Source organism: Balearica regulorum, chromosome 10 (assembly GCF_011004875.1).
Source record: "Balearica regulorum gibbericeps isolate bBalReg1 chromosome 10, bBalReg1.pri, whole genome shotgun sequence".
Lineage (NCBI taxonomy): Eukaryota > Metazoa > Chordata > Aves > Gruiformes > Gruidae > Balearica > Balearica regulorum.
Window position 1 is genome coordinate 24,352,284 of NC_046193.1, and position 25,432 is coordinate 24,377,715.

General features: G+C 43.7%; 1 protein-coding gene across 12 annotated transcripts in view; it reads right to left on the reverse strand.

The window, feature by feature from the left end:
• The window catches only part of TMCC1 (transmembrane and coiled-coil domain family 1), a 115,737-nt gene that overhangs the window by 18,289 nt on the left and 72,016 nt on the right, over positions 1-25,432 (reverse strand). The window contains exon 1 of one of the 12 annotated variants that reach the window (XM_075762558.1): positions 7,337-7,376. The exons of 10 other annotated variants lie outside the window; for them this stretch is intronic. In XM_075762558.1, the coding sequence (XP_075618673.1) occupies positions 7,337-7,357 (21 nt within the window). In that variant the 5' untranslated portion in view covers positions 7,358-7,376. Of the gene's footprint in view, positions 1-3,984; positions 4,115-7,336; positions 7,377-25,432 lie in introns of those variants that run through there. One more of the 12 variants, XM_075762554.1, reaches the window with a different exon arrangement.

Here is a 25,432-nt window from a genome sequence, read left to right on the forward strand (position 1 = left end):
CCGCATTAGGAATAACCCAGTGGTAAGGAACTTGGAGATGTTTTTATTCTTAGTAAGTTCCTGAACCTGGTTCAAGGCTCCACACACTGTGTACCAGCAGGACTGCAGAACACTACAGGAGGGAAAAGTGACTTGGGACTGCTTAAGTTGGCACTGGTGCCAAAAGAAACATACATCAAGCTATGGCCTGAGGTTCACATACAAACCCTCACACACAACTTGATCTCTGGTAAAGCCAGCTGCAGCGTGACTCTCCCACAGCCTTGTCACCTAATTCAATATGAAATGCAGATGTGACTTCATATGCTGCTTCAAGTGTCAGAAACAGAGTTTAGCTATAAAGCAACCAGCTGTATTTTCCTCGTCTCTGTCAGTGGCAGAAGTCCCCAAGGGAGACCGATACTTCAGCTTCACTGGTCTCTGTGGGGCAGGGGGAACGGTGGAAGATGCTGCCGCCATGCGACATTGTACTTGCTGTATCAGAGAGAATTGCACATGGCACCCGTCACAACCATCGTAACCTGTTCCACAGAGGAGCTTGAGGAAAGTCTCCGTTAGTACAGTACACGGGTGTTCCCTGCAGCACATTGCTTCCAGCACGGCAGAGCTTGGCAGGCTCTACATGCTCCCTGTTTGAATCTGCCTGCCCAGGGCACCATGCCTCCCGGGAAGCAGATGCTACCCCTTACCAACTGGTTAACTATGTTAACTGAAGCTACAAAGCTGACTTACACCTTTCCCACCTGCAGTTCATGCACATGCATCCCTGGCTGCCGGTCAGCCAGGAGCAGTGGGCTGAGGCAAGGAACATCGCGCAAGCTGTTTCCTCAAATGGGATGGAGACACGCCGGACCAGGCACTGCAAGTATTTATTTATGCCCTAGAGACAGAAGGGGACTGACACAACGCAGCGTAACATCTCCCTGCAGATTATGTCTCTGGCTCCTTTAATTCTTTTTAAAAACCCAGCTGCCACCAAAGACCTTACCTTCTTGACCTCAAGCTTCTGAAGTCTTGAGAAAACATATTTTTGAATGCAAAAGGGTAAGGCTTGGTGGTCCAATTCAGTAACTGTTTTCTAAAGCTACAGACTAGTCAAGAAGAAAATCAGCGGTGCTGGTTGAATAAGTGGGCAGGAACACTGACATTACGGGTAAGGCAAGTCTAAGGGAATGAATAAAACAATCTGAATGGAAAATATAGGAAAGAATTGAATTATACACAAGGGCTTGCAGGAACTTGATTTTTGAGGTGAAAAAGGATGACACAGCAAAAGATACAGCCAAAATAACATTCATGGGTATTTATTTTAGCAGCTGCAGATTTTTAGTCAAGAAGGGACTGCCAATCAGGCCAGAAGTTACAATAATAAGGATCGGAAATGAGGTAAAGCTGAACAAAAAATAAGTATAGGAACTGGGAGGAGATTATAAAAGCTTTTGATAAAAGTGACTATGTAAAATGACAGGGTCTTTTGGGGGTGTTTGTTTGTTTTCTTTGGGGTTTTTTGTTTGTTTCTTTTTAAACCTCATTCTGTTTTCCCCAGTATCTCTGAAACACATCTCATTACCTTAGAGACAAAATGATTGTTAACACTTTCCAGAGAGTAGTTTGGGGTTTTTTTTATGCTTCAAGTTCCTACCTGATAAATACAGATTATTATTGCATGTTACGTATTCATTTGTAAAGAACAGAGTTTAATTTTCAGATTACAAGTTAAATTTGACTTGCAAAGCAATGGAGCAAACTGGGTCTGGAATCTGGGAAAATAAACCTCTCCGTGTGATCACTCTGCACAGAATAGCCCTATGTGAGAGCAAGGATTTCCCTCCTTTTTCAGGAGGTTTTTCTCTGTTGAAGTTTAACATGCAAGTCATCCCCAAGTCTTTAGTCTAAAGGGCTCTCGTACATCAGTACAACTACTGCACTTCTACACTTACTTCACTTCTTTTTATTTATTTTTAGTTGCAGTGTTTTCTGCAGGTACAACACATAGTGTGACTGTAACCAAAATTCATCCTGGAAGCAGTATTTCAGAGTTGATCCAATCAACAGTTTATAGGAAAAGATAAATATTTCAAAACAGCAGGATTCATGTTTCCTGTGAACATACTTCTTTGTCATTCCTGTATAGCATTTCTTGATCTATTGTTCCCTCTCTCAAAGCCTTTCTAACATAACATACACATAGTACATCAGCTAATATTACACTTGCCAGAAAGCTATGCAACAGAGCTGGCTTCAGAGACTCAAACGTAGCTGCTTGTTCAGCTCTGAGTGCTGCAGGGTGCCCCCACATTAGCACCAATTAAATCCGTAAGATTGCTCAAAGTGGCAAACTTAGCTTGTCAAGGACAAGGAGAAGCAACGTAGGCAAGGGCAGTCACTACAGCACAAGAACACACGCACTCCCTGGGGCTGCGCACACATGGCACGCGTGCCTTTGGAAACCTGGAAGAAGAAAACACTAAGCAATGAGGCATCAAAGAGAAAGGTGCGTTCAAGGGATGACGAATACCCAGCAGAGTAAGGCAACAGGGCGCCTGTCTAGAAATCCAGAGCAAACAATTAACTAAATACTGGAATCCCTATGTTGCTTTTGGTGTTCTTGTAAAAAGTGAGAAGCCCCATCTAGAAGTCCATCTAGAGACAAATCTTACCGCAGCAGCATCTCCACAACACGACGTGAAAAGCTCAAGCTACCCTGACGGCAGAACAGATAGCTGATTTACAGAGCACAGAACATGGTATCCTGTTCTCACTGCTACTTCTCCAGCTCTCAAGCAGTGATGTATTAGCCTGATGTTACACATGCCAAGATATAAAGTATGCAGATCTATCAACCTGGAAATGTGGAATATAAATAAAGCCCTCCTTTCGTACTGCCCTCTACCTCAGCAGTCTGAACCACTTAAGTCTGCATTTCTAACAGAGCTGTTCCCAATAGCCACCTGTGTGCCACTTTCGTTATGGGGTCTGACGAACGCAGTGAAAAAAGTACACGTCCCAGTACAGGAGATCCTATACTTTTGCGAAGTATTTTCCTTTTGCAAAGGAAAATGATGAGTCTGTTAAATAAATGTGATTAGACACATATGCTTCAAACACAACAGTAACACTATGCAGTTTCTCAACCATGTCCTCTGCAGATGACAACAAACCCTAGGTAAACATTCATCTACAGCAAAGGCAAACAGCAAAAAAAATGTCTGGATTTTGTGGTTTTTTCACCATTCGCTCTCACATTGGAGCCACAATGCACTGAAGAGCTAACTGCAGCAACTCAAAGAGAAATATCTTCTCTTTTGTACTGGAGATCAGAGTGTCAAAGCCCTTACTTTCTCTCTTCCATATTTAATAAACACAGGGGGGAAATACAGCTTACTGTTAACTCTGACTTGTGAAAGGGCAATGCCTAGCTACACAGCTAAATGAAACCAAAGAAAAGTACTTATTCATTTCTGAAGGTCACCGACTCCATGGGAAGCAGTATGATCTTAATTCTTTTTTTTTACCTGGAGGAAAAATATGATTCTGCAGTTTGTTTACTACTTCCTGAAAATACATTTTGCACAGCTAAAACAGCAAAACAAAAGATCACATTTAGAAAGATATCAGTCTAAACACCTCTCTCTGACATCAGGCTGCATTTACTAGCCTCTTCTTTCACTGTTCATTGTGTCATACAAGCCAAACCCCAAAACACCACAAACAGAAAACCCCAAAAAGCAACACTCTGTTTGATCTTGTTTATAGATTGCAACACTCACTCAGACAGGAGCCTTTTTCATACTTCCCAGACCCAAAGTGAAGAAAAGCTATATAAAAAAACAACCACAGAAATTCAACAGCAGTGCCTGGAGGAAAATGCAGCGTTTCCAAGGCCGATGCCACAAAACGAGGTCAAGTTCTACTGGAGATGTAAATAAAACAGCCAAATATGATAACTCGTGCTGTTCTGGTTATGCCCCACAATCTCCTCACCTTCACAGGCTCGCAGAAGTCCCTTTCGCAGCACACGCAGGTACAGCAACACCACATAAACATCACCGCGTGGCCATCCGCAGCCCTGGCCCCAGCGCTCGGCACTGCTCGGGCAGCCTCCCGCACTGCCTACCCGGCTCCATCCATCTGCCAGACTGAGAGGGCTCCGGGCGCTCGCTGCACAAACACAGCGCCTCTGCCAAAACAAGCATCGCTGTGTGCACGGCTCCTGCGCTGCTGGTGCAAACCAACAGTCGGGCTCAGAGCTCACAGGCGGGCTATGCACCTCTCCTTCAGCTGGGGACATCTGCTTCAGACGCAGAGAAGGGCCAGGACGGCGAAATTTAAAGCTACAGGGCTTTCCATGCTGTGTTCATCGCACAACGCTATTTTTAAAGCGGCACCTTTGAGCCAAAAATTTGTACAGCCAAATCGGGAGCAAATCAATAGAATCAAGGCAACGTATGCATTCCTCAGCACACACAAAACAATGGAGTTGGTAGCAAGAGTCAAGCTAGAATTAAAAATAGAGATTCAAAGATGCACGGCAGGACATAACTATATGCTCTATTTATAGCACTGAAACACTGCTATTTAATAATCACCAAATACATTTTTCAGAAGATTAATTTGAGCTCCTGGAAGGCTGAAACTCTAATTAGAAAGTAATTGTCACAGAAGGACTCAAGTACAAAACAGAGCCAGCGAACAGCATTTTAACCACAGCTGTCACTGGTGCATGAAGAAACCTCACCACCTCTTAACCACTACTCTCGACCTCCTTGTCAAGGAAAAGGTGTTTTACTGTCATATTTAGAAGATGCAAAGTGAAGGTTCATCACCCTGTTTGTGACAGCTCTGACCCACAGCACCTTGTGCCATCAAGCCCCGCTCCTTCAGACTCATTTTTAAGCAGCCGCCTCCAACTCATGGCTGGTTCTCCCCTTGCTCTTCTCCTCCGTCTCGCTGGTATTTCCTGTTTGTAGCAAATATTATTACTCACCTAGGATAGAGACAGACGATCACAAAGCCAAGCCATATATAATCTAACTTTGAGATCTTCAGAACCATTAATTCAGAGTATGCAAGGTGCTCCCAAGGCTAAAACAGCAGGAACCGCCAAAGACAACAGAATCAAAGTGGGCTTCTCATAGAATCCCAGCCTGGTTTGGGTGGGCAGGGACCTCCCAGCCCATCCAGTGCCACCCCTGCCATGGGCAGGGACACCCTCCACTAGCCCAGGTTGCCCAAAGCCCCATCCAGCCCGGCCTTGAACACTGCCAGGGAGCCAGGGGCAGCCACAACCTTTTAGAAGTTTCCTACTGCGTTAGCCATGCAGCGTGTTTGCAGCCAGCCTGGACACAGGGACGTAACTTTAAATGTTTTCTTTCTCTCTGTCCCTTCAAGCCAGATTATTCTTAGAGGCTCCAACACACATTACAGTGGGGTTGGGTTTGGTAGGTTTGGGGTGTTTTTAAAATTGTTCTCTTAACTTGCAGTAATGCAAGGTAACGTGAAGAAATTCTGCTCTGAAATGGTAATTCATAACATATAAATTTCAGCAATGTAACAGAGAAGAAAACTCGACCAACTCAAAACATGGGCAATGTGAAAGAAAATATTACTAAGAGCAAAATTCAGTTTTCATTAGGAAAAAAGGGGGGGGGGGGAAGGGAATTAAAACCTGAAAATGTGTTCTGTAGGAACCAGGGTTAGAGGAAAACCAACCAAAAAGCCGATGGTCTTAAATTATACTGGTAGGTCAGATGACATTTCTGGAAAAGCATTACGATGAAAGAACAGGCATATTATAAGGCACATTTAGAACAGGAATTGAGAATGAAAACATTACATAGAAAAAGAACAGTAAAGTCTGATTCATGCAGAAGACAAGCCATGTTAGTGTGGAGACATTAAAAGACACATCCACAAAAGCATTTTGTGATGTTACAGAACAGGACATGAAAGGCAAAGGGAGACGGGAAGGTGGCAATCAAAACAGTACGTGGTGCAATTCTGCAGCTGGGCTGCACGCAGTCACTAGTGTCGATCTGGGTTCTGCAGGGGAGAGCTTTCTCTCATCTCGCCCAGCATGAACATGCAGCAACAGGTACCAGCACTGCTGTCTCAGTAAGGTCCGCTCCTAATCCCCTTCTGTAACGCGCCGCTACAACGTAAGTTGCCTCAAAGCCATTCCTTGTTCAGCAGGTCTGTGCATTAGGTAAAGACATCCCAGGAAGCACTACTGCACTAACTGAAGCAGAAACATGCACAGAACATGAATGAAAATGGAAACAACGTAACTTACCATATTACCATATATTCAAAACCGCAGCGTAGTGCCATGAAAGCGATTGCAAAACCCAGAAATTACAGGAAATCTAATTCAACTGACATTTGTATCACCATTTCTCTGTGGATATTCTCAAGGTTAAATGGTAAGAGGATTTCTAAACATTAAATATCTAATATTCCCATAAGGTAATCAAATTCTCTGATCACGAGAGCGCTGCTCTAACAAATGGCACACATAATTCAAGGTAGCAAAGCTGTTATAAAGAAGGCTTTTAAAAAGAAAAGTTGGTATTAGTCACTGACCTATTCCAAATGAGGATCCCACCCCACATGTGCAAAATCTTTGAAATCAGCCAGTCATCCAGGGGTTGCAGAAGAGTTTTACAACAATGCATTGCACTACATTGCACAATGCTGCGTTGCGCTGCACATCTGCCAGATAACTTCTGACTTTGTCAGCTGTGCTCCAAACCAAATGGAAGCCAGAACCAGGCCAAAAAACATTCACCCTATTGCAAGAGTTTAGTGAGAAATCTCTGCTAAACCCCCCCGCCCAGGCTAAATACAGAAACTGAAACAATTTTTATACTTACGCAAGTTCAGGGCACACACTAGATTTTGCATTGCAATATAACACAATGACAAGAATTTAAAACAAATAAAAAAAATAAATCAATTCACTTTGGAACATTCAAGGAATGTTTTACATTCTTACGGCAGATTTCACTCTCAAAACCCAGTATCTACGCTCAGAAACCTCCAGATTTCTAAGACTTTTATCTATTAATGATAGCAGATCCCATCTAACAGAGGTGAAAGGGAAGGGAAATGAAATTTCTTGTACAGAATGTCATTAGCCTTATCTAAGAAGCAGTTTATGTCGGGTACAACCTAGCTTGATTCACAGGAATCCTACTACTATTGAAATAGATCATTTTACCATACAATGCAACAAACAAATCCATGAAAATACATTAAAATATGCTCATTATTCTACTTAATATAATGATACAGCCTTGATGAGCTTTGCAGAGCAATAAAACCAAAACCAACCTACCAGGCTCAGTATCACCGCCATTAAGAGAAATCAGTTCCACTCCTCATCGACGAGGAATGCATATTTTCTCTAGTAAGTTTTGGAATACTCCCAAACCGTGGCAACACTGCACTGACGTGCTGTGCTGTTAAAAGTTGACTTCTATACCCACAAAAAGATAGAAGCATCATAATAAGAGCACCTCTCCAAACAGCTTCAACAAAATTCAAACCCTGGCAAGTTGCAACCCAGCTGTGAGCCTGTGCAAGTCTCACCGCCGCAACGATTCCCGCGGCACTGCTGCCCTCGCCTCAGCTCTCCGAAACCCTCACACAGGAGAAGACGACAACTTCCACAGCAGAAGCCAGATGATGGGGTCAAGCCTCAGCAACGTGGGGACACACAGATGTTCCCAGGTGCCCACGCCAAGAACAGCTAAAGCCTCGTAACCAGAGGCAGCACTGAGAACATCAGGGAGGGCGTGGGGCACCGAGCACCCACAACTGCGTGCAGCCCCTCGCTGCTCCAGGCGGTCTCCCCGTGCCACCTTCCCTTGGCCTCCACCAGCGAGCCCCCCAGCTGCATCAGCAGCAAGGGAGGTGCAGCGACGGGCAGGTTGGTTGCATTCTACAGCACTTCTTTCCTGAAATTACTTGGTAAAACTGGAGAGAGGAGGGATGGGGGAGGGGGAGAAGGCAAATGAGCTTTGATGCAGCTTAAAAACTTATGGAGATTAGATGCTCATATGACCCCTACAACAAGATGAGAACTCTTTCCAAGACCCCTTAAAACCAAGAAGTTTAGCAGGGGCTAGATGCATATATTTGGGAAAATCCAAATGCTGCCAAATCTTAAGTAATGCAAAATATGAAGTGAGAGAGTGAGAAACGGGTGGAAGATTCAAGAACTGAGTTGTGATCATTCCCTCACTGAGCTGTTGCCTAAAGTGGTGCCTAGTCTGTGAAGAAAAGATGACCTCCATGCGCTCTCCCTCATCCAGCGTATCTCACGCAGGTGAAATGACTCTTTAAACACCTGAGGTGCACATCCAGCTGATGGGAAGAGAAGCCAGCGTTAGCAAGCTCCTTACAGCAACAACTGAACAGTACACACTCTGCATCAGGGAAATCGGGAAAATGAGGACACAAAAAAGTAACAGGAAGAGAAAACCCAAAACTGAAATGGCAACGGCAGAGGAGTCTGCAAAGGCAGACTATAATTACCAGAAGAAAACAGGGCCAGCACTGTAGCAGGACATCCTTGATTTGTCTCCAAGTCCTGAACAGACACAAGGAGCAGAGGGCTCAGGAGCGGGGCTGGGCACCGTGGGGCACAGGGCGGCTGCCCCTGCCACCCCCGGACCTGCCTCCCTGGCCCCCCAGCAGCCCTGCTGCAGGATTGCCCCGTCGCTGCTGAAACCGCACGTCTGGGGGAGCGCAGCTGGACGCCGGTGCACAAGGTGTGCCCTCAGCAGTATTTCAAGTGATCCGAGGCCCACAGTGCTGTGGGCACGTTCAAGAAAAAATCAGATTCACTGAATGACAGTTGATGTGAGAGAGAGAGAGAGAGAGAGAGAGAGAGAGAGAGAGAGATAAAACTTTGTCCTGCCAAGCTTGGGTCATCACCGTTCCTAAAGCTTTATGGTCTGGATTTCTAAATTCCATTACTCGCTCTTGAGACAACACTGGAATACACCTGATACACAGTGGAGCTAAGTGGGAAAAGCAAGCACGTGCTCAAACCCTGCGTGCTATTGCTAAAACCACATCCTTATCAGAGCTTATCCTGGCACAGCCATCTCATGCAGCAGAAACTGGAGCATCCCATTTGATACAAAGCTACATAAAATTGTAGAGGAACATTTGGAGCAATAGAGGCTGAGCTCTGCATTCAGCAAGTAGAAACCAGAAGCTTCAGTAAATATATAGTCTTTTTAGTCTTTAAAAAAAAAAAAAAAAAAGGAAGAAGAACAAACCCCCAAAAAACCCAGTACCGAATCTAGTCATTAATTAAGATCTTGGGTTTGGAATACTTGTTCAGACACAGGCTTTATACTTGCACAGGTCCTTCTTCTTAGTGGTTCAGGAAGGATTACTAAGAGGTCAATCTAGCACTTGCACACAGCACTTCAATAAAAGGAGAATAAGTTGGAGTATCAGACCCTTCCACTCTCTCTTTCTGGGCTCATGAAACCCAAGATCTGCTTTGAATCTTCTCAATTTGGTTCTCCAAGGGAAGGATGACAGGTAAGAGGGAGGAGAACCAGAAAGCTAAGCAAGTGCCATGAACCAAACTACAAGGCAGTAAAGTGCAAGCACTTGGTATCAGCACATCAAATTACAAGTATTCGATTAGACATCTAGAGATATCCCATGACCAACATAATGGATGAGGGGGGTCAGACTCAGCCTTCTCTCATGCCCAAAATGATTTCATCTCCTCTTCTGCATCAGACAAAACCAATCACAAATGTCAGAACAGGCTACAAGACTCTCACAGGTGACACTCTTTCAACTCCATATACAGACACAAACGCAGGGCAAACATACTCAAGCAAAATTGCATGTATAAGACAAGTCTTACTAAAAATGGGGTTAGACCAAGACCAACTCATCAACTTCCAGGTATGCAATAAAACTTCTGTCTCTTTACACATCTGGAAATTTTTCACACTTCCAAGTGTAGTTACAAAGAGTTAAAACGTTAAGTTGATTACGTCAGGGAAACACTTCCACCTCCGACTGTCCTCAAAGGGGGCACCTGAACAGGTGTACAGCTCACTAATCCTGAACGTTAATTATTAAAAGCTAGCTGAGGAACCTGCTTCTGTCACTGTCACTCCCAATAGTTTCAAGACTAAAACTTCAAATAGAGAATCTCTTCTAAATGTGTTAATCATCCATGTACATACAGATGATGCAGCTTCAGCCCTCCCCTCCAAGGAAAGTGGAGATTACACAGTTGCGTAGGATAAAAGAGCAGATGTAGCTGAAGGCAGAAGGCTGGCCACTGGAGGAAGCAGGGTCCACGTGGAAATGCTACACATGCCTGCCCTGTGCACGGCGAGTTCCAGACAATTAACTAGTCATCACCAGCAGGCAGGGTCGGAAGGAGACAAGCGAGCAGAAAGCAAGGGTGTATATGTACATGTGTGTGCATATATATGCGCATAGTAACGAAGGGAAGTGCGTGCACACAAGTGCATATATGAGGAGAAGGAAGGAGGAGAATAAGCAAATTAAATTAAAAAAAAAATTGCTTATTAAAACCTTAAGACAGAAGGACTTGCTCAGCAGCCAACACATTTTAAACAAGCATTACATCCAGTAGCTTATGCACGGATGTGTATGTTAGGTTTTCATTTTCCTAGCTCTTGATACTCACAAGAGTGATAGCTTTTTAAGTTAAATAAATTTCTTCATCATGTACTTTTTGTGCCCGACTAAATCTGTGGTTGTACATTGCAAATACTTTTTCATATCCAAGCTAAACATAATACGAGTATTTATCAGAATACGTGTTAACTGTACAGTGTACACATTAGTTTTATCCACTTGCAATTGTGAAATAGTAAAATTATTGCAATCGTGTCAAAGTTTTCAAATTAATAATCTATATTGTCTAGTGTGTTTTTTTTTTTTGCCAGATCAACCAAAGAGGTATGTGTCAACAACTAATCATGGAGCACATGGACTAAACCCAAAGCTCCTCATAATCAGCAAACATTGCCAGAGTTCAACTGGGACTGCGCACTCAACATCAGTCAACTTATTTTCAGGACTTCAGAAAGAAAACATTCTTTCTAAAGTCCAAAGAATTCGTAAGTCTCCTGATCTGCTTCAAACGTAACAGGCTCAGCTTTCTTCTAACTAAACTGGAAAATCCCCCCCCCCAGATAAATCCAAAATGACTGTATTTTTATACGAGGAGTACAAAACACCTACTTTACAGTGTACTTAAAGATTACTTCAGCTCCAAAGGACTCTGTTTAGAGAGACAGCAAGCAGGAAGATGCTCAAGCAGTTTAGCTCCTTAACCAAAACATGGGCTTCCTAGAAATATGGATCTTCGGGAACTATCTTGCACCTCTTACTAACACCACAAACCTTATTCTTGATATGGGACTTGAATCCATCGACAAAAAAATGTCATCCTCCTTCCCGTTTCATTAGCTCATTCCTGAAGGACAGTTCAGTTTTGTGGTCTTTTCCAATGCAGAGTAAATGGGATCCTTAACACTGGGAGCTGCGACAGACACAGGACTGCGTGACACAATGATGAACCACCAAGCTTTCCTGTCTTACAGCCTCTACAATGGCCCTCATCAACTGGGGTTACATCACTGGTTATTTGCAGGTCCTAGTTTTCTGAGTACACTTTTCCTTGTACTTGGCGTAAAGGGATCTTAGCCACACTGAAAATATCAGCTTGATAAAACACAGAAGAGGAAAGAAAAATAGGAAAGAGAAAGGGACCTCATTTGTCATGCTCAGCAAAACTTCTGGACCCTCAAAAAGGTATTCTCTCTCAGGAAAGGAAACTTTCTTCCTTACTGTTTTAAAAACCACTAATACCGCTTTCAGGGCAAGGAGGATCCATCTTAAAAACCATTGACTTCAAAATCTTATTTGTTGGACAAATAATAAATATCTTTAGTATAAAATAACACAACACAATGATAGTTCGTGGTGAAGGTTTAAAATGGGCCATATTACCTACTATTTCTCTTCACAGCTGGTAAAGCACTACATCTTCAGGTAAAGATCTCAGAAAGCCAAATACTGACAAAGCTGAAAGTATGATCTGATAAGCCATTTTAGCCCAGGTTTTGGGCCCGTTTTGCAGCTGCTGACAACCTTATAGGCACTTCAAGCTGAACAAGGATGTCTCTCAGTAGGAAGTATTGATGTCTTCCACTGTCTCAGTGCAGATGAAGAACCATGAAATCAGACTTTGGCAAGTAGTGGGAAGAACTAATGGAATTTCAAAATAATTTTATTTAAATACCTACACAAATCTTTGCATCTGTTGCTGCAATATGTGCTATTAAATATTTAAGAGCTCTCAGAGAACTGGATGTTCACTTCTAAGTTTTGTGCAGACACAGAAGTTGGTTATAGTTAACTCTGAATTCATAATTGGCTTAAATTTCCACAGAACTCCTAGAAAGGGCAACAATCCGTAATGAGATTTATATCCTCTAAACTTACCAAAGCATACTAGCAGGATGTAAGAGTATCTGCACAGTTCATTAATTTACAGTATTTGGCTTAAGTAAATAAGTGAAAAAGTTAAACAACTTGCTACCATAAAGCCTTAAAATGAACACAGATCACTGAAAATTCAAAGCCACAAGATTTGCCTTTATTGACTGGAACTTTATAGAGCCAGTGAAGAGTTAATAATCAAACGCTACTCCTGGATCAATAATCTCAGTGATACCAGGCATCTTGCATAAGGCTTTTGCGTTAGCTGCGTGGTGATCAGTAAGTTTCTGCACAGCTCCAAGAAGACCTGTTCACAGAGATCCCAACGCTGACTGCCCGGGGACGAGGGCTAAAGCCACCTTAACGTCCTTGCTGGCATATACAAATTACAAAGCCGTGTGCGATTATAAAAGCTGCAATAACCTAACGGTATAAGGTACCGTTTGGATCAGAAGCACTTTAACCTAATGCATTATTTAACATTTACCTTCTAATTTAAGCTCCTAGACTTCACAGTCACCGCACAGAACTGGAGTTCCCCTCCTCCGTACATTACCCACTGGGATAAAGTTAGTTTTGACTATATTTGTCTTTTTCAGACTTCACTCAAAGGATGCTCCGTATAGGACTTGCTTTCTCCGCCGCTGTTCGCAGGTTCTTGCCCCAGTTTTAATCACCGTGAGAAAAACAGCCCTGCCTTGCCACACACTTTCCGGAGGTTCTCAGCGTGTTTCTGCTAGCACTTAATAACGGCAGGGCGCGGGAGAGGTGATGCCGCACACGCCGCGGCCCTGCCGCCAAGTGCCCGCCAGCAGCTCCCCGAACCGGGAGGACGCCGCGCGGAGCGGGCACACGACAGGCCGCCCCCCGCCACCAGATGGCGCCCTCAGCGCGGCTGCAGCCCAGCTGGCGCGCGCGCACCCCGCCAAGGGCGCTCTCCAAGGGCACGGGCACGGGCACGTGCGGCGCCCACCCGCTGCCCCGCAGTAGCGGCCAGGGACACCCGCGCGCTGCCTGCCGCGCGGCACGGCCGCCAGACCGGATCTGCGGACACGGGCAAAGCGACGTTCGGTAGAAAATGACGTGCCTGTGTTCATAACCTCGCCTGGAGAGGCTAAACACAAGCTTCTGCGGAGCCTGCCTGTTCCAGCTGTGCCCTCGGCAGCGAGGCAACGGAGCCGTCCCTCTCCGTAAGGCTTCGGCTAACGCCGCGGAGTGGACTGCCGGCCGAGACGTGTGCGCTCGGTGTCTCTTCTAAGCGTCTTTCAGATCAAAGCTCTTAACTGGTAATTACTCTTCAAGTCTACAGAACTCTCACATCCTCACCACAAGCCACAAAAAACTCCTCCCAACAAATTTTTTTAATTTTCTCCTTTTCATCTTCATTGGGCCTTTTTGTGAGGTGAAACGGTCGAACACCTGCAGCTCTGAGAGCCAAACCCCACCTTATCCTATCGCCCTGGCCGCGCTGATCCAAGAGTAACACTGACCCAGGGATAACTGCAAGCTGTGCCTGCAAACAGGGAAGGTGTGCCTCCAGGATACTCCTTTTCTTAACAGGAGGTGACAGCAGATCTGGCTTGAAGCACCTGGCTGCTGACAAGAAACAGCACTTAGTTTTGGGGGCACCTTACGCTGCTATTCCCTGTCTCCAGCAAACCACAACAGGCGGCCACCTGCGTCCCGTGAGCCACGCTACAGCTCTGTCGTACCCAGGACAGTGCAAAGAGAGTCCTGGCAATGTCACTCATTCCGTGCAAATCTACTCTCACAGCTCTGGTTTTCCTCAAATGGCAACAAATGTAAATTTGAGCATTCATAATTCAGTTCCAATTTTAGACACGGCCTAAGATATAATACACCTGATTAGTAAATGAGCGACGGTCTTTAAACAGTTTTAGTATTTTACATTTTTTTTTAGTAAGCAATGAATTGTTTAACCTGTTAGAAATCTGAATGTAAAAAAAATATGTTCCTTCTTCCTGACATGGTAAAATACGAAATAAAGACTTTTAGCATACTATGCAACATCATTCTGGTTCAGCAGAAACCACAATCAAGGCAAAATGCCCAGTCTGCGTAAAGGATTAAGTTTACCAATAAAGCCGCAACCTAAAAACTGCAAAGTGATGAAACGGCAAATTTCCAAGTAGGCTTGGTGTTTCATTTCTCAATACTGCTGGCATGAACATCATCCCAATGACCGATGCAAGTCTAACTGATACAGAATACACCCACCCCCAGAAAAATAATTTATTTTAGTCTTAACACTATGTTTTCCCTAGTAACAACTTAGAAGGCAAGCAGCTGTGGTTGAAATTGCTTTCATTTCCTTTAAACAAAATTTCACTTGTCAGCTTTCAGTTTTATTTGATATCCATGTATCAAAGTTATTATTTCTGGTTATCACACTGTTAAAGATTTTTGAACAACAAACCTTACCCTCTCTCACTTTCTTCTTATTAAAATATTAGAAAGAAAGAAAAAAAAAAGAACAAAAAAAGAACACACACACAAAAGAACTCATGTTTCAGCAACTGTCTGGGTGGTTAATGTTTACCATTCACTGACCTGACTTTCCTTAAAGTGCCAACAAAGAGCCCACACTGACACACTGAGTTGCTATGTGTAAATCACAGTATTTGGAAACATGAGTTGTCTTGGCCACTACAATTGCCAGGCAGGATGCATTTGCCTGAACCTAAAGTCTGTAGATCAAAAAATTAGATTTTGTTCCTACCTTACAATGAGCTTTAAGTGTGCAATAAGCACACAACATGATGGGTTACTACAGCTTAGCTGACATAGGGGCCACTTTGTTAACTCCATAGTGTATCTGAGGTCTTAGCTTCACTAAAATGGCTTGGATACAATGAATCTGATAGCTCTCCCCTCAGCTCAAAAGTGAAAGATAAACTCAGAACATGCTTCTTGATTTCTCAAGGAGCTTCATGCACACTGTCATTTACAGCTGTACTTCCTCTGGAAAGCAGTATGCTTTGCTTTGCTTTGTTTGTTTGTTTGCTTCTGAATGCTCTTCTGCCATGAAAGCAGATGAAAGTCACAGTATAACTGAAAATTTGACACTATATTTGTAACTTGCAGAACTTCTACAAAAATCCTAAAACCAGAAAAGACAATGAAACGCACTGATAGCAGCACATAGAATTCAGCAAGCCCATCTATCAGATTTGCATAATATGATTTATGAAGTAAACTCTTAAGTTACATAGTTAGGAGTAATAACATCACAACAGACTGGGTGTGGAGGAAAGCAGATTCCCTGCGAGCCGTGAGATGTGAACACATTCCAGAGAAGGCTCCTTTATTCCAGAATACAAAACCAAGACATGAATGCAAACTATGAAGAGGGCCATTAATTACACGGACGAATTCAGACAAAATAAAATGTTGTTACTCCTGCAGGTTTCAGAACGAGTATTGAACAAAATAAGGATTCTGGTTTTGTGTGCGCTCCGGGTTCCTGAGGTACAAGAGGCTGCTGAAGTCAGTGGCTGGCACATATCAATTCTATTTATTGCTTTAAGAATGAAATAACAATTTGAGTGACTTCATTGATTGACCAATCCAAAAGTCACGAGCTCTGATAATCTTTGCTCACAGTGATCCTATCCAGAAGTTGATGAAATCACATCATTCCAGACCACTGTATGTGGGCAGAGCACCGTACAATGATCAATGCTCTCAAGGTGTGTTCAAGCTCAACTCACTGACAGCAGGAAATTCTGCCCCTTCTCACAGACTATACAGGCAGCTGGCTATCACAGAAACTAGCATTTGTGTTTGAGTATTTTCAGGTTATATTTGTCTTCTCCATCAGTCTTCCTCAAATTAGCATCCCCTTCCTTTCCCAATAAATACTAGCCTATGGGTTATAGCATATGTAACCTTCAATCCAAGCTGATGCATTATTGATGGAGAAGAAACATCTAAATTGATGCTGTCTTTGGAACTGAGCTCTTGATAAAGCAGGAAGCATTTGCTTTTGCATTTCTCTTTAATTTATTTGATTAAAAATCTTTTAATGCTATGGACTGCTCAGAAAGATACCAGTCTTTAACCTTTTTCCATTGGTTTGCCTCCCATGTTACACCCATTGCCAGTACTGACTTTTGGTGTTGCTTTACGCCTTTCGACACTTTATGAACATGTTGTTTCTATGTCTGTCTTTTTAGACAACGGTCTTCTTCCAGAAGCTCTTATCTAGTGTTGGTCTTGAGAGGACTTCTACCTTCATTCTCAGAGTCAAAAATCATGGGAAGTATCCCTTGAACCTAGTGTATTGCATCCTCATTGAGAGACTTCATCCTCGGCTCAGTTTTGCTCCTTCTGAAAGCTTGATCTGCACGCTGCGTCCCCTCTGAACTTCCACACTTGTGTCAATTTGCTAAACCCCAGTTCCGAATATGAGAGCGTATCCTCAGCCTGACAACCAGCCTCCGGGAAGCAGAGATGTCATGAGTGCCCCAACTGCTTCTGCTGCCTTGCCCTGAGCCCCATCCCTTCTCCAACAGGCATGCTCTTCTGCTCTCTGATGCTCCAGCCGTATGCTCCAGGCACTCAACTTTGGGTAATTTCAGTTCTTTTCTCCCAAATTTCAATGCCCCATTGTGAAGGTGTGCTTATTAGGACTTTTCTGTCTCTGGAGCTTCCCTGCTGCCCTCCCATTGTTTTAAGATTGTTGTGATGTTTTGTTTGGGGTTTGTTTGGTTGGTTGGTTATTTTTAAGATTTCCTTTTCATTTGGGTTATGATAATCTCTGAAGATGTTTCACATAACAGGGAAATCTGACTAGCAATTAAATTGTTCAGGATATGTCTCTAGTTCTGTAAAAGAATGAACCACTGTTTGTCCTGGCTATTTTAATAGCTATCTTCTCTGGGTTAAAGATAACAATGAAACTTCCAATTGAAAAAATCCTCCTAATTTAATAGCTTGGTTAATGTGAGAAAGCTGCAGCATCCTGAATAGCAATGACAAATCATCCTGAACAATAAGTCACTGTCCTGGGTAGATACTTCTTGGTGAAAGTAGAATTTCAAAGCAGTGTTAAAAAACAAAAAACCAAACCAAACCAACCAAACAAAAAAAACCCACGAAAACCAAACAACCCAGAAAAACCCAAACACCCACTATTCTGTTTTACAAAAAAAGAAGCTCCCACAACTCAAAATTGTTTGCAACAACAAATACATAATTCTTCTTTGCAGATGACCTACAAAGTTTTTTAAACATGTAGTCCTTTGCTATTTTTTCCATTGACAGCTTATAAAAGAACATACATACCATGTCCTTTTGCTACAAAAACTCTTCCCTTTAACCCACATTTCCTTAAACTGTAGGAATATGAATAGCAGAAAATCTGATCCTTCCTGGCTTTGCTGGAGAGGTAGTGAAGACCCAGATACTTGCAGCTAAACTGACAACACAAGCAAGCTGAATTTTTAAAACCCAAAGTATTAGTCATTGAAATGGAATATGTACCACAAAAAAAGCTGAAAACAGATTGACTAAAAATATGTTCTCCTTTTAAATAGATCAGTCGTCACTTATCTTTTGTACTAGTTCTCCAGGCTTCTTAGCCTAGCTTTGATAATGTCTCCTATAAAAATATAAAGCCCCTTCCTTGTAAGATGCAAAAAAGCAAAACCCATACAAGCCAAGATTTTCTTTCTACTCTCAGCTCACCTTTAAATTCTGTCAGTGGCTCTACATGCTGGTCTGGCCGCTTAGCAGGGCTCCACAAAAGAAAAAGGCTTCCCAAATAAAAAGAAAATAGTTTGAATGCTTCCAGTATTTTCACTTTTCTTTGTCCCAACAATGCAGCTCTGTCCCCTGGGAATGAGCGCATGCGGCCAAACACAGTATGTCATTCTCCCGTTTTCATCCCCGCAGAGCGCCCTTGCCTTGCAGCCGGCTCCCCCAGCTCTCTGGGTGCGCGTGGCAGCCGGGCCAGGAGCCCCGAGCCCCGACTCACCTGCTGCAACCGCGGAGAAAGGTCTCCTGACCCACCGACCAGCAGATCCCAAAGCAAAGCAGAACCTCCTTCCAACAAAGCCTGCGTTCACAAGAGTGAGCATCGGGCAGAAAGGCAGCTAGGCACAGCAGAGCACGGTGTGAGCAGGGAGACAGATCAGTGCTAATGCCACCAGCAGTCCCAGGATTGATGAAATTTCCTCTAGACTGAGGGAACTGCTATGGGGTTCACCATTGCTTTCTTAATGAAGCACTCAAATTTAAAGTCAATCAAAATATTACTAGTGAAACTAGGATAATGCAGGCACGCTTTCAAAAAAAAAAAAAAAAGTGCATTTCTGTCTTGAAGAACAGGGAGTTTCCTAGAACTGCCTTACGTATGTCCTGATAAAACACAACCACAAGATTCTAAACAATATTAAAAGTTGATCTCAGCCACATTTCCTCTGCTGTTCACATTCCTTGTTGTTCACTAAATCTGTACATGGCATCTTCTTACAAATTCTCTACATTCTGTGCTGTTTGGGACAAATTCCACAATACTTTGTGGAGGACTACCACGAGGACGCTTGACCTCAAAGCTCCCTGGAAGAAATCACTTACCATAACTGGAGAAGCTCTAACCATAAGCCCAAAAGACACGGACTTCTGCTATTAGAAATCTTTTCTAATCACTAAACCATTCAAACAGCAGATTCTTTGCATTCATAGGGAATCTCCCAACACAAAATCTTTACCCCCCCACAGCAGGAGCAGATCAAACACTTAAAAGACAAACAAGCACCTCAGCAGTGCAAGCAGTTTTCCTTCTTTTAATATTGAGCCTGAGCTGGGCCACAAACATTGCTTACTGCAGAGCAACAGCAGAGAAAAAAACCTAACCCAGTCTCATGAGAAGATGGACAGAAGACACTTGATTTCACCTCTTTGGCGTTGCAATAGGCAGCAGCTCACAGGCCGATTTTTAAAAAGCGAACTCCAGCAGCTAACAAAAATGCTGAGCCTGGGCATTCACTGGTGACCCAGGTCTCTGCCTAGCAAACCAGACACATTCACAACCCTAATACCGCTGACATCCAAGAAAGGAGAAAGCACAAGACGTACGGTTTCGGAGGCAGGGAGCGAGCCCTCCATGCTGGGTGCGCAGCGAGGGAAGCATGCAGTCTAACCCCAGCGCCCCTCCGCCGGCCGAACGTGCTGTACCGCAGTTACGTTAGCGGAGACCAGCTCCAGCCCTGTCAGGCTGAATTCTGCCCTGACAAAGCAGGACCTTGTAATATGAAGCAGTAGTACCCTGGGTGTCTTGGCAGAAGCCCTGAATGCATGTTTGAGAAAGCAACTGCAGCTCTGAACAAGCGAGGCATGAATGCACTGAGAAGAGTTACTGAGTCTGCTAAAAATACTTCATCGTTGACCTCGTCAGGAACATGTTTGAAGTGAGAGTCTTGTTTTCTGAAGAATAATAAAACCAAAGAGCAAAATACATCTGCTGGCAAGAGTCTTGGAAGCTTATTTTAAAAAACAAACAAACAAAACCCCAACACAGTCTCAAATAGAGAAACACCTCACATTTTCTTCCAACAGGAAGACCGCTGGGGTGAATGACACGCTTTACACTTCCTCTAGAGCTCCAGGCAAGGTGCAACCTCAAAACCTCTTCCTCTGTAACCTGCCAGAGGAGGTTGCTCAGACTCCTATTACAAGTTAAGGAGCTAACTGCAGACAAATTCCACACCTGCCCTGCTGAATTCAGCGTGGAAGCCTCGTGCATTGCGCAGTCCCAGGTGAGACAAACGAGACGCCTGTCACCTGGCCGGTGCCCCTGCGCAGCTTTAGGGTCCCCTATTGCAGTTAGGATGCCCAGGGAAAAGCAGGAGCTGCCGGACTGCAAACATGGCTGAAAGACATGATGCATCTGGTCCGTCCCTCCCTGGCGGGACAGACAGCAAGGTTCTTCTGGGAAGCAGGTACAGACCCTTTCTCCTGCCCTCCTCCACCAAGCACAAATCCACCAGGCACGACGGGCTGAACGGATCCCGAGCAATTCTGACACTGTGAAGAAGCCCTCTCAGAAAACACGTCAAGACGAGGTTTTTATTTTATGGTTTAGGTAAGCACAGCAAGCAGACCCTGTACGTTTAGGGAAAGCGTTGAGTGGCGAGACAATTTAATTCTTCTGGGCAAGGAGAACTGAGAGAAGTCCCTTCATAGCTTACTGCTCTGCACTCAGACAACTGTGTTCGCCATCTATTCATAACAGATGTATCCTTAAAAAGAAAGTTATTTTCAAAAGATGTTAATTCAAAAGCCCAGGCATGGTTTCATATGGATTATGTTCTGTTCATCTAATTAGCCTGGTGGTCTGTACCGTATTCATTCAAGGAAAACAGAGGTGGACGGTAAGCGTAAGATCACCATGCCATATTTCCCTCACAGTTTTTCAGGTCACAAACATGGATATTCTCTGGATTTGTAATAACTATCTATTTAGTAGCAGTCTGACAGGTTTATGACGATCCTGTTTCAGGGGAAGTCTGCTCTGTTACAAGCTGTCCTAAGGGTGCCCACCAGCACTCAGCCTCCAACGCCAATCTGCCAACTATTCCCACCCACTGGTTTTGGCTTTTACTTAGCAGCCCTGCTCAACAGCAACACGAGCAAAGGCCTTGCTTACAGGCAGGAAAATGAGAGAGGTGCAAGAACTGCAGAAATATTTAGAAAAAATAGTAACAGAAGATGGGCTTAAAAATGACAAATGGTGTGCTCCTCCTTCCGCTCCCCTCAACATCAAAACACAAGCTTGGTTTTCTGACTTAACGGCTACCTCACTTGGGTTTACAGTTTTGGGAAATAAACACATTTCAAGTTTAGCCAGTGAGCAGACCTTTGGTTCTTATAGCAGTCCCTGCCAACTGATCAGTAACTATGATCAGTTTTTAAAGGGAACCTCGTCCCATCTTCTTGCTCAGCAAGGGTATAGGTAATTTTAGAACTGGCAAGCTCTAAATCCACACCGAGAGTGTGAAACATTGCAGAAGCCACTGTAGTGGAGGGATTGTTGATAATCCTATAATGCTCCAGAATTATCATGTTATTCCTTTCCCTCACACTAGTTTAAGCTTTTACACAGCTGAGTATTTGGAAAGCTAGTCCTTTCTTATGCTCACCTTTTTTTTTTTAAAAAAGAAAAATTAGAAGATTTCAGATGTCTCAGTCTGGGTCATCTTAAAGGATGTTCTAAAAATTCAGAACAATTAATTAAGGAAGGTCTAACTCAAGTTGGTGCATTTCTAGGTCTTACTGTAATAATGCATTGATCCCAATACACATTGATTCATTCTTACTCTCAGTTTACTGCACAGGCTCTGCCTAGTATTTAGTACTGATTACTGCTTGGATGGATAGTAAGGTCCCAGCTGGTCCCAATGAGCCCACACAGGTAAGTCACCTCTCCAAAGCACTGGTAAGCAGTGTTTACAGCCACACAGTCGTGCCAGGCCGCCACCAGCCTGACCGGGTCTCCAGTCACTGCCCACCAGCACCATGCGCTTCTAAAACTCCACTGAGTCCACGGCTGATCCACATGCACACAAACGCTCTCGGCACATGCTGCTCCAAAAGGTTTTGTAGCTGCATGGCAGTGCCACGAACAGAACACAAACAAAAATACAAACCTGGAACCGGCACTAGAGTGGAATTTGTTGTTATGGGAAATAGCTCATAGAGAAATTCTTAAACTTCCATTACTTTTAATCAATAGGTTAAAAACCAAATGGCAAAGGCAGCGTCTTCCTCGGCTGACAGATGCACACTCCCTCCAGGCAGCATCTGTCCCTGCCGTCCCCAGCTCTGTAACACTGTCTTGCTCACAGCTGTGTCTGGAGTCGCTCACTGACCTGTCAGTAAAATCACCCAGATAACTAAGCAGTTTTACAGCAGAGTATCTTTCATTAACCCAGCTTATTTGGACTAATGTTTGGCAGTTAAGAGGACAGTTGAAGTTACATAGCAAATTCCACCAAAAGCATTCTCTCGGTTTTCCAGCTGTGCAACCTTCAGCATCCATCTCCTGAAAGGGAGCCATGCACAAATAAAGCAGCAATGTACTGACCCGTCCGGACTTCTTATTGTACCAACTCTAACTGCTTAAAAAAAAACCATTCAAAAACCTGGCCTCAAAGTAGACAATAAAACTTCTGAAAGTACCTAGTTGTTTTCTGCTTCCTGATTGGAGTTTTTCCACACATTTTTAATGAAAACTGTCATTGATTAGCTGAAGACAGCTCAGCTTTGTTGTAAGACAACAAAGAGTATACACAGAAGATCACACACAAACCTCTCCCAGGAGACAGTCAAAAGTAGTGCATGAAAATACCCTCTCAGAAGCAACTCTGCTGAATAATTGCACAAGAGTGTCTCATATTGTTAAAAATAGAAGTGATTTCTGCATTGGCAGATGGAGTTTCAGTCAAAATATCCACTGAGCCGCTTCAATAATTAAGTGTTGCTTCTCCATGGCATAACAAAGCATCTAATGCAATTTACTGCCCTTTCTTTAAAATGTGATATAAATGCCGTTTGCTAATTTTTCAGCAATGAAATGAATAGAAATAAGTTTTCACTGTGCGGCAAGCCTCTAGCTGAAATCCTACCACAGCTGCCAAGACAGCAGCACCATTCTCTACACACAAGCTATTTAATCTTCCAGGTAATTACCTCCTGGAACAGAGCAGTCATTTAATCCAGAAATCAGGTTTACTCAGGAGAAAGTAGAAGAAACTCGAGACTGGTAATCCTCAGTAACCTGAAACTGCGGCAAGACAGTGACAGATAGTAGCTGATGCACAGTGAGATTTTTTTTTAAAAAGTATACATGTGGTTTTAAAAGAGCTACATACAAAATGCAACCTTCATGGTAACACAGACCCTGCATGTTGCACAAACTACTTGTATTTCACAGAATTCAGTCGTTTTTCTTTTCAAATCTTCTTAGCATTTCATCTCTATTTAGAGAAACTTCACAAAACTGCCTTCTTTCACATACTAACTGAAACATACTACATTAAGTACTGAATGGTTATCTACTTTTATTGCAGGCCTCCAGCATGAACAGCTACGTACAGTTATGTACTTCTTCATTTGAAGTATTTGCTCCTACACTCCTGCTATCTCAGTAACCATTTTCAGTCTATGAGAGCACAAAGGGCTCCACATCTTCCTTACAACTCCTGTTATCATCAAAATTTTGTTCCTCAAAGTCTCAGTCCAACTGGATTCCTGGGTTACAGCATGAAATCAACTGCAAATTTCAAAGAAAGTTTAAGTCCTGAAAGGAGAGCAAGTATCTTGAAAGATTTGTCTGTGCTGAAGCTGTTCACTGCGAAATTAAGAAGGATGCATACGAGGCACTTTAAACATTAAAAAAACCCAAACATACATTTTTTTTTACTGCAAGGGTGATCAAACACTGCAGTAGGGTGCCCAGACTCCACCGCTGCAGTCAGTCAAAACCCAGGACATGGTCCTGGGCAACCTGCTTCAGCTGCCCTGGCCTTGGGCATGAGGGTTCGACTAGACAATCTCCAGAATTCATACAACCCCAGACTGGTTTGGGTGGGCAGGGACACCCTCCACTAGCCCAGGTTGCCCAAAGCCCCATCCAGCCTGGCCTTGAACACTGCCAGGGAGCCAGGGGCAGCCACAGCTTCTCTGGGCACCCTGTGCCAGGGCCTCAGCACCCTCCCAGGGAAGGATTTCTGCCTCCCATCCCATCTCCATCTCCCCTCCTGCAGCTTCAGGCCATTCCCCTTGGCCTGTCACTCCCTGCCCTTGGCACCAGTCCCTCTCCAGCTTTCCTGGAGCCCCTGCAGGGACTGGAAGGGGCTCTAAGGTCTCCCCGCAGCCTTCTCTTCTCCAGGCTGAACAACCCCAACTCTCTCAGCCTGTCTCCACAGCAGAGGTGTTCCAGCCCTCGGATCATCTCCGTGGCCTCCTCTGGACTCTCTCCAACAGCTCCATGTCCTTCTTGTCCTGGGGACCCCAGAGCTGGACACAGTCCCTTCCAACTTCAGTGATTCTGTGATTGTCCAACTTTTTGGGATGCATTTTAAATTCTTCAATATACATAATTGTGGATCTACTGCCAAATGAATCCAGCCCCCAGATCACCATTTATCAATAATGAATTATACCAACCTCACAAAATTAACGTTTACAGAGTGCGACTAACTGTTAAGGAAACAGTCTTATGAAACCAAAGAACCTCTACTGTAAGCTGACATCAAACTAGCTGACAGTACTAACCAGTTCCTTGTAGAGCGTGTTTATGCCATTCAACTGCATGGCAGTACTTCAGTGGTAAAGAACAGAGATCACCCCATCTGTGCTGTTACCTCTTCTCTGGAGGAAACAGTAAATGACTACTCAGGTGGTAAATGCCAGTGTAATAGTTAAATGCTGCCTTTACACCATTGCAGCACGGAGAATCTGCTACTTCAGCCACACGTGAGGATGTGGCAGTGTGGGGCTCCAGTCTGGGGGATGCCCTGTCAGCAGAGGCTCCCAGGAGGTCACGGATGCAGGATCAGGTCCTCGCACTGACTGGTATGACTGAACCCTCCAAACTTACAAAGTCTTCAGCATACACAATATATATATATGCCCTTCAACAAATCTTAATACTGTAAATGTTTTTTCTCTCTAAATTTTGAAGTGAAATAATGTAAAATTTCCCTTTACCTTGGTAAAACCATTAATTTTATACAGTTAAAAAAAAAAAAATCACACAGGTCACATTCCAGATGGTTGGATCAACCAAAACATCTTGAAATAAACACTGTCAATGAAACCTGATCATGAAGGGCCAGGGCATGAACAGGTAAGAGAAAGATGATCCTTGAGAAGTGTCCAAGTG